The sequence below is a fragment of the Schistosoma mansoni genome, chromosome 2 (assembly GCF_000237925.1).
Source record: "Schistosoma mansoni strain Puerto Rico chromosome 2, complete genome".
Taxonomy (NCBI): Eukaryota; Metazoa; Platyhelminthes; class Trematoda; order Strigeidida; family Schistosomatidae; genus Schistosoma; species Schistosoma mansoni.
The window spans coordinates 25749071-25763375 of NC_031496.1; the positions used below are offsets into that span (position 1 = coordinate 25749071).

A 14305-nucleotide genomic window follows, 5' to 3' on the forward strand; every position below is an offset into this window, starting at 1 on the left:
TTAGTCGTAAAGATTAATGAATAAAAATATGATTATTCAGATTTCAGAATATCTTCTGTGATTAGAATATCTTTCTTTGTATATCTTTCATTGTATCTTGTTAACTTCTAGTCATCTTGTATACATATTTTGTTTGCCATGTTGATTTATTAACTGTACTGATCACTGCTTCTCACAATGAAAATACTAAATCTCCACAAAACCCCTTCTGATAATAAAAGTAATTATTATTATTATTAATATATATCACCACATTAGTATCGAATAGTTAAATATCTCGCAATTAATAAATCAACATGGCAAACAAAATATGTATACAAGATGACTAGAAGTTAACAAGATACAATGAAAGATATACAAAGAAAGATATTCTAATCACAGAAGATATTCTGAAATCTGAATAATCATATTTTTATTCATTAATCTTTACGACTAAAATGATACCTAATATAGTTAAAGAGGATTTGAAAAAAAAGAAATATTAACAGAATCTAAGTATAGATGAAAAAAGTGATGACAGTTTGAAAAATGTATCTCTAATCGATGATCTAGCCATTACCATCATCATCATGATGTTGTCGATAAATCATAATAGTGTTTCTTTTTGGTAGGTGAATAGGGAAATGTCATTTTATCATAAATATTGAACTATGATATTCAATGAAAGTTATTGAACAGTAAACTTTATATATATATTCTAACTAAAATAATCTAGAACTATTTTTTAAAGATGTTTTTTCTTTTTCTTTTCAACAACGAGAAAAACAGAAAATCAGAGATAAATAAAATAGTCAGGAGAATTGTGGCATTTGAACAATAATGACAAGAAATGAAAAAAAAACAACAAATGGGGAATCCATTCTACAATACCTACATAAATGAAAGAATATAGTCCATTATAAAAAAAAGACATAGCTGCAATGACATTTTCTATCTTGAATAAAAAATAAAGTTTATTGATTGTTTTTCTTCGAAAAAAGAAAAAAACAAACAGCAAAACTTACGAATGACTACACTAGTTAAAAAAAAACAAACAAATAATATGAGTGTATGTATATATATGTGTGTGTGTGTGAGAGAGAGAGAGAGGGAGGACAGATCGAGGAGCGATAGAATAGAACAGTAAAATCAAGTAGAACAAAATGAAAAAAACAAACAATCAATCAATAGTTGTTATAGAGAAAAAGAACCAAATATTATTATTATATAAACATATATCTGAATACATTTAGTTTACTAGAAGAAAAGTAAAAAAAACAGTAATTATGTGTTGAAACAGTGAAAACAATTATGATGGACCAAATGAAGATTTTACTATTTTTTATTTGTATCATCTGAGAGAAAAAAAGACGTAGAGAGAGAGAGAGGGAGAGTATATGTGTGAGAGGGAGGTGGAAGAGTGAGAGACATGAGGAAGATATACCGTTTAGGAATGCAAACATACTTGATATATATATGTATATTATTTGACGTAAAAGTAATTGAGTAGTTTATCTCTTTTATTTGTATAAGAAATAAGTAGTGATAAATAAAAATACAAATATAATCATATAACGATGGAAGTAAAAGAAATGAATTCATTGAAAGTATATTATTTTAGTTCGAATGCAACAAGATTTGTTTCACATAATGCTTGATATAAATCATTTAATAAATTTTCATAATCATTTTTATCAAGTGCAGCAATAATAATCATTTGTTCCGGTTGTTGATTAATCAATGTCGTTTGTGATGTTCTTGACTTAGGAAATTTCCATAATTCTATTCCATAACGATACACTATGATATCAACAAAAAATACAAGTTTTGTAGTCATTAGGAGTATATGTACGTTGAGATGTAAGAAAAAAAATGAGGATAGTACAAATGGTTTTATGCGCTACAATAATTTCTACTAATGATCTTAAATTGTTGACTAAGTAGAATTAGATAGAGAACTTGTCTTTAAAAGCAGAGATGGATGGTGGATAGCAGTGGGACCCAGGACGCGTGTTTCGTTCTATTTGGAACTCGTCAGCTGGATGTACATGCATCCCAGAGTTGATGTTCACTCCGGGACTCAAACCTATTACCGTTCTCTCCAAACACCATCGCTTTATCTACTTAGATACTGAGTCCAGATAGCCACTGGCTTGTGCAATGGGATGAAGTTTAATTTATTTTTGTATTGGTTGATTGAATCTTCTCATTGATTTTTAAGACTGCTATTGGCCACGAACGGTACTGGGCTCGAGTCTTGGAGTGTACATCAACTCTGAGATGCAGGTACATCTAGCTGATCAGTCCTAAATAGAACGGAACGCGCGTCCTGGATTCTACTGCTAGCCACCATCCATCTCTGCTTATAATGATTGCAACTGAAGACGATATTGAGGCAATCCACACAAGATGCATATGTGCCAATAAGAAACTGATCAATTGTAATCCTAAACATCAATGGAAAGATTCAAACAACCAATACAAAAATGAATTAAACTTATTTTTAGCTTAGATTAATGGATATAGAGAGAAAAATCTCAAGGATAGACCATAAATCATTTGTAACGTTTTAAACATTATACATAAACTAATGTGTTTGTATCTTGTAAATTGGTGAAGGAAACTTATTGTTTGGCTGGGATACATAATTGGTAAAGATGAAACTTCCAGAATAATTTTATAAAGAATTATTGTTCACAGTTTTTGGTGTCATTATTAAGTACTTAGTTTATGGTAATTTTGTAATGGTCTTATTGTCAGATCTCATTTCACTTATTAACTGTTGTCGTACGCTTTAGTTTATTTAAATTACCGTTAATTAAGTATGGACTTAATGTACATATTTTATATCAAATATAACTTGTAATAAATATATATTTGTTATATCCCAGGGAGAAAAGAAGTTGTATTCCTGACGTTTCGTTGTACTATTTAAACCTGTGTTAATTTAGCGTCGGCTATTTATTTACTCTGAAGTGGCTTAAATTAAGTCAACAGACGTCAGAAATACAATTTTTCTACTCATTGGGATATAACAATAAATATATTTTCACAGTTGAAATCATGAGTCAATTGAAGCTAGACCACCATCGAAAACCTGGAAGCACTGGACGGCCGTTTCGTCCTATTATGGTACTCCTCAGCAGTGTGCACCCACGATCCCGCACTCGCGAGATTCGAACCCAGGACCTACCAGTCTCGAGCCAGAGCCCTTAACCTCTAGACCACTGAACCGGCCGGCATCCAACGGTGTTAATGTCTAACTTCAACCAATCCACGATTTTGAGCGACCGTTCATCAGTGCTTCCAGGTTTTCGATGGTGGTCTAGCTTCAATTGACTCATGATTTCAACTGTGAAAATACTAAATTCTCCACAAAACCCCCTCTGAAAAATATATATTTGTCATTAACTCTCTACGCAATGCTCAATTTATTTGAAATCAAGTATAACTCAGTTATGTACAAGTTGTGAATGTTTATTTGTGGTTATGTAATAGACTGAATTCTTGAATACGGATGACAAATACAGTACAGTAATATAAGGTTAAATCCACTTACTATTTTTGTCTCCAGATTTGAGACTGAAGGGATAAAATTTTGTGGACTAACAGGGATTGAAATTCATGATAGTTGTATATTGGTCAAAATAAGGATTGTTATTTCGACAGGTATGAAGCTCACTAGTAATTAGTGGATTCTATAATCAGCTGACTTGATTACTCGGACAATAATAAGGAAACTAAAATTTTCAACACTAATCTTAGTATTTAACTTTGATTACGTCAATAAACTTCATTGAAATAATCAAATTTCTTGGAAAATTGTCTACAAACACCATTAAACATATTTCATACAATAAGAAATCCCACTCATTCAATCATTTTGAAAAAGAGAAAATTGAGACCAAATATCACTGTTAATTAGCAAATGAATATTTTGAGATGTCTTAAGCTTTCATATTGCAGATTATCTACTTTCTGCTGACCACGTTTTTCTTTGAATCAACTCACACACAATACTGGTTAACTCAATGATTCCTCAATTTTATCAATGAACTGTATTCTAAAGGGACGAATTTAATGAAGTTAGAACATTTGGAATTATTGTTCAGATTGGTATATATATTTTTATTACATAGTGGATAACTGTTTTATTGCATTTTTATATTTTTCTTAATGTAAGCTTCCTCCGGACCTACTATTCCCTAATTATTGCTAATTAATTATGCACTATTTACTTCGTTTTCTGTGACTTATAGCACGATTATGTTTAAAGTATGATTTTCTAATTGTTGTGCTGTGCGGCCTGCTAATTGGTGTATATAAGCTAATGGATGTCCGAGATAGTGGCTGGCAGATCGATTGAGATTTTATAATGGAAGCTCTGATGCTAACTTTTCTTTTAACTTGAGTCTGGGATAGAGAAAGTCTTGTGTATAGACGGACCATAGAGATGTAGCATATATTGGCCCAAGGTTGGCTGTGGAGGTCAGAATACATAACTGGCCAAGTCTGGTACGCTAATTTATAAACGGAATAGCGAATGCGAGACCGAGAAAGCATAAGTATAGGGTTGTGAATTTTTATTGAGATCACGAATCGATCAGTGTAAGACAACCATTGAAAACCTGCGAGGCTAAGGGTAGGCGCGGGAGACTGGAGTTTCTGATTTTGATTCCCACATGTGGGATAGTGGATGGGTACTGCTGAAGAGTCCCATACCATGACAAAACAGTTGTCCAGTGCTTCCAGGTCTTCAATGGTAGTCTAACGTTCATCGATCCATGATCTCAAAGAAATATTTTAATCAAATTTTGACTGACGATTTTGGCACGTGATATCGATTAGTTTCTGAAGATATAACAAACTGTTTCATCATAGCACTATTGAATTACAAGATAAAATTCAATTAATACCGTAAATTTCAAATGATAAAGTTGAACTAATAATGATATGTATAAATTTTTCACTTACCATCAGTTTTAAAAGGACGAATTTTACATCTATATAATGAAAAAACATATAAAGCAGTAAGACGTGTATAGGAATGTGAAGTAGAATCAGCTGCCTTTCGACTATAAAGTTCATTTTTTGATCTGCTTCTTCTTCCTCTTCCACCTCCTACTCTATGAGGTACACAACCAACAGTTGGTTGTATACAGCTAAGTGTATTTGATCCAGTATTCATTATTTTAAATTTTTTATCACAATCGGTATACAATAAATCTAATGGTGGACGAAGAAAGTCATCATATTGACCTGGTGATAATTTCTTATCATTTATTTTTAATTGATTTTTTCTTGACTTGTCAAAAACTAATCTTCTACCAGAAGTACGTTTTGAAGAGGTATCTTTTGCAATAATAATTAAATCATTAAAAACAAACAAATGTCGTAGGATACTGGTTTCTTTATGAGGAGGTTGATTCTGATTAATCTTTAGATAAGAAAAACAAACAACGGAAGCAGTAAGAAAAACAAATTGCGAATGTTAGTGGTGATCGATTATTTTGTTACTTTAGTTATAGATCCATAGTGAAGCATTTATTGTATAATAAATTATACTTTTTCCGTAATATAAGGTTTGTGGAGAATGTTGAATTTTGTGGATTACAACACGGATTGATTTTACCCATACAATTATCGAAAACTAGGTTGAAGTGAAGTGATTACCACGAGGCATGAAAACTATAGTTTAATTCCTGGAGGGGTTGTGTATACATCCTGTTGATGATACATAATAGGATAAAATGTCTGTTCAATGCTTCCTAGATAACTCAAGTGAGTTATATTGTCTGAAAATCATTTCTCTTGAGAGGAAGCTGAAATAAACATATTATATTTCATCTTATGATGAGGATGACAACAAATGAGTGATTATTTACCTCCAATATGGACTAAAAATATATGTTAAGCTTAACTAACCAGAAATGGTAACACAAGGTAAAAACGAAACTATTACATTATCTTAAAATGATAAGAGGAAAGATAAATTAAATCATACAATCAACATATTACCAATTGACTGGGAATTAGTCTGAGAATTAATAACGCCGATAAATATTCATGGTTGAAGTAAATTATACTGACAAATATGAATAACTAACTAGCCAGTCAGAAAATAGTGCTTGGTTAAAAAGCAATTTATCATACAATAAATAAACAGTTTTGAAGTGATTAATGAATATTTTCATGTTGAATTATTCATCATAGAAAGGAAGAACAAAAGGTTGAAGTAAGTATTTGCAATTAGAATGGGGGAATGCTTTCTATTCATAGTGAAGAATAGCTATGTGGATAGCTCTTGAAATTTTAATTCCAAGAACTTTTAAGTTGTATGCAAAAAGTCATAGATCATGTTAAAGTGTAATGGATATTTCAATTTTTCCTGTTTTCTATTATTTGACCCTGAAGATAGTGACAACTTTCTCATTATCATGTGAGAAATCGTTCTAATTCCTTAGTTATCCAGTGATTTTTGGTTTTTAGAGTAATATTCATACCCTTTTTAGAAGGAATGGATATTCAACTAAGTTCATCAACAAACTTATGAATGAAATAAGCATACGATCGAAGGTAACAACTGTTTCGAAGAAGTTACTGTCCTCGAAGTTACAGTTCCTAAATAACTCTACCGAGGAAATAATAGCACAAAGGTTAGAAAAAGCAGTTCAGAAAACATTTACTGCAGCCAAACTGAATGCAGTTTTTTACAGCCGTCCGTTTGTGAAAACCCGTTATAAAATAGACTGCCTGAATTCGCCACATTCATGTATGTCTATCAATTCAACTGATCTTGTGGAGCAAGTTACTTGGGATGTATAGTTCTCCAAGTCCGTCATCATATAGCAGCACACTATTCGTTTCAGTCATGTGAAGAAGAGGAAAGAGGGATTAAGAGTTCTACTGTCTCTCAATTGACTGGCACCGAACACCATATTGACTTGAATAAAGCTTTTGAAGTTATTCACTATATTCCATCACATTCACTGTATGTTTTAAGTCATTATCTTTTGCATACTACTGAAGCTATTAGAATTGGTATTCTCAAGCCTTATATTTGCAATCAAAAGAATTTTAAACAACAACTCTATCTGTCTTGGCAATTGATAAGCCAGTGTGCTTAAGATGACCATTGATTAACCGTACTCTTTCAAAAAAACAAAAAACATATTCAAACAATTTTCTAATTCTCATAGTTGAAATTTCCACAAATCCCCCATACTAATCATTCCCCAATTTCTTTCACTGTTTAATTAACATTTTTTTAATTTTTACGATTAATTACTTTGATGATGATAATCTTTTTTTCTTGCAATTATCCAATTGTTCATTTGATAGTATTTTTGTAAACACTGTGAAATTATATAACTCATTATGTTACCCTACTATTCGATTAGTATTATTTTATTTCTCAGTACAGAGATTGTGAAGATTGTTGAGTTTCAGTTGGGACCTTGAACCGTTCAATGTTAGACCATAATTATTAACCACATATATATTAATATATATTAGTGTAAAGCCCTCAAATGCCCTGGTACGGCCGAGAGTGGGGAGAGTCCACTCTCCCTATCGAAATGCTCTCACATGGCCACGCGTATATAGTCTCTGACAGGGAAGTTCTACTCACCGCCTTCTAGTGGCATTACTGTGCTTACGAAATTGAGAGGACGAAAAGCGAATGTCTGGCGCTTTAACCGGGTTGGTGGACATGGAGGGTCCACCTAGGGGAGTTGGAAAACCCTGATTTCAAACCAATGGTGCACATGGGCTCCAGTATCCTGAGGGAACAAATGGCGTATGAATCAATCGTTGGTCACCGGCTACCATGTGACTGCAGCTCCTCACGATTCTCTACTGCCTAGTGGATCAGATATTTAGGTCAAAGACTCCGGGTGTGGTCCCCTAAGAAAACCACCTGCTTCGGTTTGGGCTCCTGGGCAGTATCACAGCCCTCACACAAATGAAATGAGATTTGTGTGGCGCATATATATCTGGTGCCCCTTTGTACCAATATTTATGTGTTTAAATAAATAAATTAAAATAAATAAATTAGTGGATAACTAACTAAAGGAGAAATTTCTTCACACTATTCAGTTTTTCGTCAAACGTATAAATGAAGTTTTTCACTATAATGGTTTTGTAAATGATTAAAATTATATATGTATATACCTGTCTTCATTCGTAGCAGATTAATTGAAATTATGAGAATAATGATAAAATTGAAACAAATGAATAGGAAAAATTAATGTGACAAAATAGTTGATAAGGTAACTAATCTTAATGAAAGTTCATGTAATATATTTATTGAATTACATGAAAGATAAATAAATGTTAAGTAACTATTTTTTTATATTTATGGAAAATCAATAATAATAATAGAAATTAAAAGAAAAAGAGAGAGAGAATATGTACATTTGTCAAACTAGTACAACTTATCACTTACTTACGCCTGTTACCCCTCGTCGAGGAGTATAGGCCGCTCACCAGCATTCTCCATACAACTCTGTCCTGGGCAATCCTTTCCAGTTCTTTCCAGTTGCTATTCATCCTTTTCATATCTGCTTCTATTTCCCGGCGTAATGTGTTATTTGGCCTTCCTCTTTTCCGATTCCCTTCCGGATTCCTAGTTAGGGATTGCCTTGTAATGCACATTGGTGATTTCCTTAACGTATGTCCGATCCACTTCCAACGTCTTTTCCTAATTTCCTCTTCATCTGAAAGCTGGTTTGTCCTCTCACATAAAACGCTGTTGCTGATAGTATCCGGCCAGTGAATGTTGAGTGTTTTGCGTAGACAACTGTGTTATAAACGTAAGGATGCCGTCGCCAATTGTTATAAACGTAGAGGATACTAGTTATAACTGGAGGGATTTCTTGTTATAACAGTCCTTTTACTTTTTACACGTATGTGGGACGTTAATTTGCCTTAGACGAATATCTACACTAGATTCCCACCCAGTGTCTATTCTACAGGACTTCAACACAACTCAGATCAAGAACACGAGATTAGCCTGACTATAACGTCAATATATTTCCACACCAAAATCCGACACAAGGAACAGTCAATCAATAAGTGTCCATCAACAAGAAACAGTCAATACATAATAAGGATAGGGGAATATATATATAACACATAACACCTGTCATCCTATCTAATGTCTGACTCATCAAGACAACCAATCACTGTCATTCTCGCCCACACATCAAACTGTTTATAAATACTTGTACCTTTTTGACGATGGATGTAGTAGATCTCCACGTTTCAGCTCCGTACAGTAGAACTGTCTTGACGTTCATATTGAAGATTCTCACTTTGAAGTTAGTTGACAGTTGTTTTGAGTTCCATATGTTCTTCAATTGTAGGAAGGCTGTCCTTGCTTAGTCAATCCTCGCCTTTACATCTGCATCCGATCCTCCTTGTTTATCAACGATGCTTCCCAGGTACGTGAATGTTTCCACTGCTTCCAGAGTTTCGCCATGAAGTGTGATTGGGTTGATGTTCTCCGTGTTGTATTTGAGAATCTTGCTTTTCCCTTTGTGTATGTTGAGGCCTATTGATGCGGAGGCTGCTGCTACATTTGTTGTCTTCGTTTGTATTTGTTCGTGTGTATGAGAAAGGAGGGCCAGGTCATCTTAATGGGTTTTCGGATTTGATTAAGTTGGAATAAACGAATAAATATAATTGTTTTGAATAAACTGTTTATTACATGGAAGCATATATAAAGATAATATCATGTTGTGATTGATTGATTTGCTAAACTTTCAACAGTTAACTAATGATAAAATAATATGAGACTTGAAATGATCTCTGATATAATTTAATTCAAAGTTTATGGAGAAATTCACTTTGGGTCAATTTCAGAAACTTATCGGTTTTAATTTCAGTTTCAAGTTTAACTTTCAATATACTCCGGTGATTGATCATTTTCAACTAAATGTATTGATTATATCATCTATACAACTAGATTTAACTCTCTCAAAAAGAAAATTGTCACTATCATATACACAGTTCACTATCTAATAATTGGCTGCGATTTGATTAAGCAAGCTGAAAGTATAATCTATTTTTTTAAAATTGCATCATAGAAAGTAGATAGCAAATTGCGCTTGAAATGGGACATCTTTTTTTTTTAAACAACTAAAAATATACAGCTTTTCGAAAAAGCAATTCTGGCATTTACTATAGCAAACTTGATATAACATCGTTGAAAATTTTTAGTTCTTTTCCTATTCCTATTACGATTCCTAATCTTTTCTATAATCTAATGACGTTTCTATAACTTTCAGTTTGTCTAATTTGTCAACGCTGATGAAGCAATTTATGACGCTATTGTTGTATGTCAAACACAAGGAGAGTTTTATAGCATGTGTATACACTCTGTCTTGTTTTTGTTCTCGAAATGGAAGATGAGTTTCTTCCAATAAACAGATTTAGCATGAGTCTGAAGTGTAGTGGTAATGATTTACGTACTGTACGTTTGTATGGATGACAAAATGTGTTAATCATCACTATCGTACACACTCTGATTTATCATAAATTGTGTAATAAATAAAAATCCAGAACAAATTATAACCTACATGAACCACTGTACAATAACAAACTAATCGACGATGTGGTTCCACTAATTCAAATGGATTGTTCGTGAATAAGGATTCATTATCAATGTCATCAATATTTAAAATTTTAACTTCTTGCAAATTTCTTATTGCTTTAGATATGTGTCGGACAATTGTTGTTTGATCTGAACCTGGTTCCAATGGTCTAACTTTAATACGATGAAATATTTCAGTTAATGTACGATTTGAGAATACATGTTTTATATCAAAAGATTTGTTATTATTAATATTATTTTCATTGTCCAGAATGGATTCAGTATTAATTGTTAACATGTTGCCACTTTCATCAACCACATCATTATGATTTGCAATCTTTGACTTTGATTTAGCCATAAAAGATGGTGAAGGTGATGAGGATGGTTGATTTAATAATAGATCTAGAGAGAGCAGAAAAAAGAGACAAAACATGGAGAACTTTGAAGGTAACAAGGAAAATCAAAGATATCAATAAACGGAGAATACACTTTATCGAACAACATAAATTCATTATGTTTTAAGACTTTTTATTAGATGTGAATGGCCTATAGTTACAATTAATTATGTCATTGTAAACTAAGTATTACACAATGTAATCCATGACATTTAGTTAGTAACAACGGAAATAAGAAAAAGAAACAACATATTTCACATATTTAAGATTGGTTAGTACTTTTGATATGTTGAAAATGAAATCATGCAAAGAGTTGACAGAAGCTATAGATACTAATAAAAAGACAAGAAATAAAAACAAACTGTTAACAAATGAGCGATAAATCAAGGCATCTAGATGATGTAAATTTAAATTTAACGACGTGAGTGAATGTTAATGGAATTATTTAAAGTTTAAGTTGCATGTTTTTAAGTAATTTAAGTACATTGAAAGTTATATCGATATGTAAAACTTTACAACTTCATACATAAAGAAATCTGCAGCTTGATCGATAGGTTCTTGAAGAACACAGGTATGTTATGCTGAAAAGGACCAACTAACAAGAAACTTAGGTAGGACCGGGAAATTTAATGATTACCTTCAGCTAACTAAGATAAGATCTGTTTAATAATGTGTAAGAAATTACAACGGTTAATATATTGTATCTTAAATGTGGTGTCAAAAGAATAAATTATATTGTAGGGCCAGTGATCTGTCACTGAGCGCTAGACAAATCGTCTATCAAGCTGAATCGTTCCTTCGTTAGACAATAGATCACCGAACCTTGAATAGCTTGCCGAATATATTTAAGTTCAGAGATGACTAATGCAGATTAATCAATCGTATATCATGGACTAGTGAATACGGTGATGGCTCCTATAATATATTTCTTTAATAAGGTTATGTTTGTTCTATTCAGTCATCAAAGCAGTCACAGTACCTGTTACAACGACGGAGTAACTCATGCTTGGTATTGACATCGAAGTATGACTTCGACATAAGCCAGGAGGTCACATCATTTTCATTCAACTTGAGTGCACCGACCATCGACACAGATCACTTACATTATCATCGTACACAGGTGAAACCGACGACTGACGTTATCTAAAACGTTTAGATTGTTCAATAAATGTGTTACATCCAATAGTTTTGGCTGTTTGTGGTTTGTTTAGCCAGTTGACTGCTGGCTATTGGAGTGCATATTTTGCTAAAAATTTCACTTTAAACGCCTTGAGTCACTCGCGACTGTGAGCTATGAACAAATGCGTAAACTTGATTAACATGCTGGATGGAAAATACAAACGTAATCAACTGTTGGGGTTTGAATTGAAATCTTGAATAAAAGATACTCTAATTTTCAGTCCTTACTTACTAAATAGAGCGAAAAATAGATGAAATTCTGGTACACAAAATAGTTAGTGGATAGTGAAAATGTTGCGAATAACGTCAGTCGAGCTAACTTACAAATATCACTTCTCAACAATACTGAGTTATATGTGCCGACCAGTGATCTATTTATCAAATTTACCTTTTAGGAAAGTTAGGGAGACTTTTTTCATTCATTGTTATAAGTAGTATTCATAATCTGTTTGAATAGAACAATATGATAAGGGGATGTACATAATACATTTATTGCTATCATAAACATTAGGTTGAAGACTAGACAAGCATAACATCGCTTACTAAATAGTAATCAAATTAGATCATCGAGGAGGTAGGTCACGATCTGAATAATTCAATAGTAACGTTTCAAACAGTAAAAATGTGTAACGCCGTTTCAAATAGAACAGGAAGCATCAGTTATCTCAAAGATGATAGATACCTCTAGTTGATGAGTGGCAATGATTAAGAAATCTAAGCTTAAAGTTTCCTTTTAAATACACCACTAGAATACAAATCAATAAAATTAGTTAAATAAACAAATGATCCTGGTAATTAGTTCCATTTACAATCATGAATAATAGGACAAAAAAAGAGAATAATTTGGAAATTATGAGCCATGTCTTGAAATAAATCTCAATATATCTTATTATGATAATTGCTTGTCCATTATTAAGTCAATACCGATTAGTTATTGATCGAAAATGAAACACATTAGCTGGATACAGTTTAATGCCGAAGTATATGAAAATTTATAAATGGAAAACATTAAGCTTGAACAATAAACTTAATTTATAGAGTTGAGATCATGAGTCACTTGCTAAAATTAATTACTTCCCATGTAAAAAGTTACGATTATAAATTATTTAGATACAATAAACTTTATAAAACGTTTTAGAAAGCTCTTTACTCTTATAATAAACTTGTAGGTGATTGGTGTCAGATGCAAAAAGAAAATAATAAAGCAACAACTGAACAAATGTTACATTTTTCTTAAATGAAGAAGTTTACTAGAAGTAGTACAGGTTGATTTTTCCTTAAAATGGTTAGAACTATGAAATAGGTGGTGTAGGATAGGGTTTAGCTCCTGAGCCAATTAATAGAACATACAGTAAGATTTCCACAATTACTTTGATGAATCGATATAGCAGTTGAATATTGTCTGTGTATTTATAAAGTTTTTCACAAGTTCATCTCATTTTCAATAACTTTTGATAAATATATTAGTTACTTATCCCCGTTGTTTACTTGGATAACTTTAAAGGGACATTACTTATGATCTAAATGTCTTGCCATTTCAGAGTTAATCGTCTTGTTATAAGACTACATGATTTTTATTCCACAAATTGAGCATATCTTTATGAACATTAATTATTTAATTCAACTAACACAGATTTCAATTGATTTCATTGTAATATCTTAACTTCAGTGATTACTTTGTATTGAAATGTTTTCTGTTTACAATATGAACTGATAGCCTCTTTTTTAAAGATTTATTATGCTTAAGTTTGAGAATAAAAGATGACACGTCAGTAGAACGAAATGGATTTCGTTTTGTCTAGAAATACTGATTTAGATATGTTTTCGAAGCAATCAAATTGGTTATAGTCATAACTATTTGCATTACCCCATAATGAGCAAACAAGTAATGATCAGTTTTTTTAGTTTTACACCACGGATTGACTCAATTATGTATCTGTTGAAAACTAGAAAGTTTTCGACAGATGGATCATTTTACCATAGGACTTCTCAGAAATATGTGTCTAAAACAATATTGGTATTTAAACGTAGGACCTTCAAATCTCACTCAGAGCGCTTGACTTTGAGACTGCGGAGTTAGCATAATCCTTTTTTCTCAAAGCATATTCTCGAAGTTGAGTATTTCTCATTATTACGTCTACCGTGATTCATCTGTTTA

At 32.2% G+C, this 14305-nt stretch overlaps 1 protein-coding gene across 1 annotated transcript in view; it reads right to left on the minus strand.

Annotated features, from left to right (window-relative positions):
* Positions 1-1591: 1591 nt before the first annotated feature.
* The window catches only part of Smp_124660 (putative guanyl-nucleotide exchange factor), a gene marked incomplete at both ends in the record, with an annotated part of 45117 nt that continues 32403 nt past the window's right edge, over positions 1592-14305 (minus strand). The window contains 3 exons of the mRNA XM_018796211.1: positions 1592-1779; positions 4954-5416; positions 10560-10975. Of these exons, the coding sequence (XP_018650446.1) occupies positions 1592-1779; positions 4954-5416; positions 10560-10975 (1067 nt within the window). The remainder of the gene's footprint in view (positions 1780-4953; positions 5417-10559; positions 10976-14305) is intronic.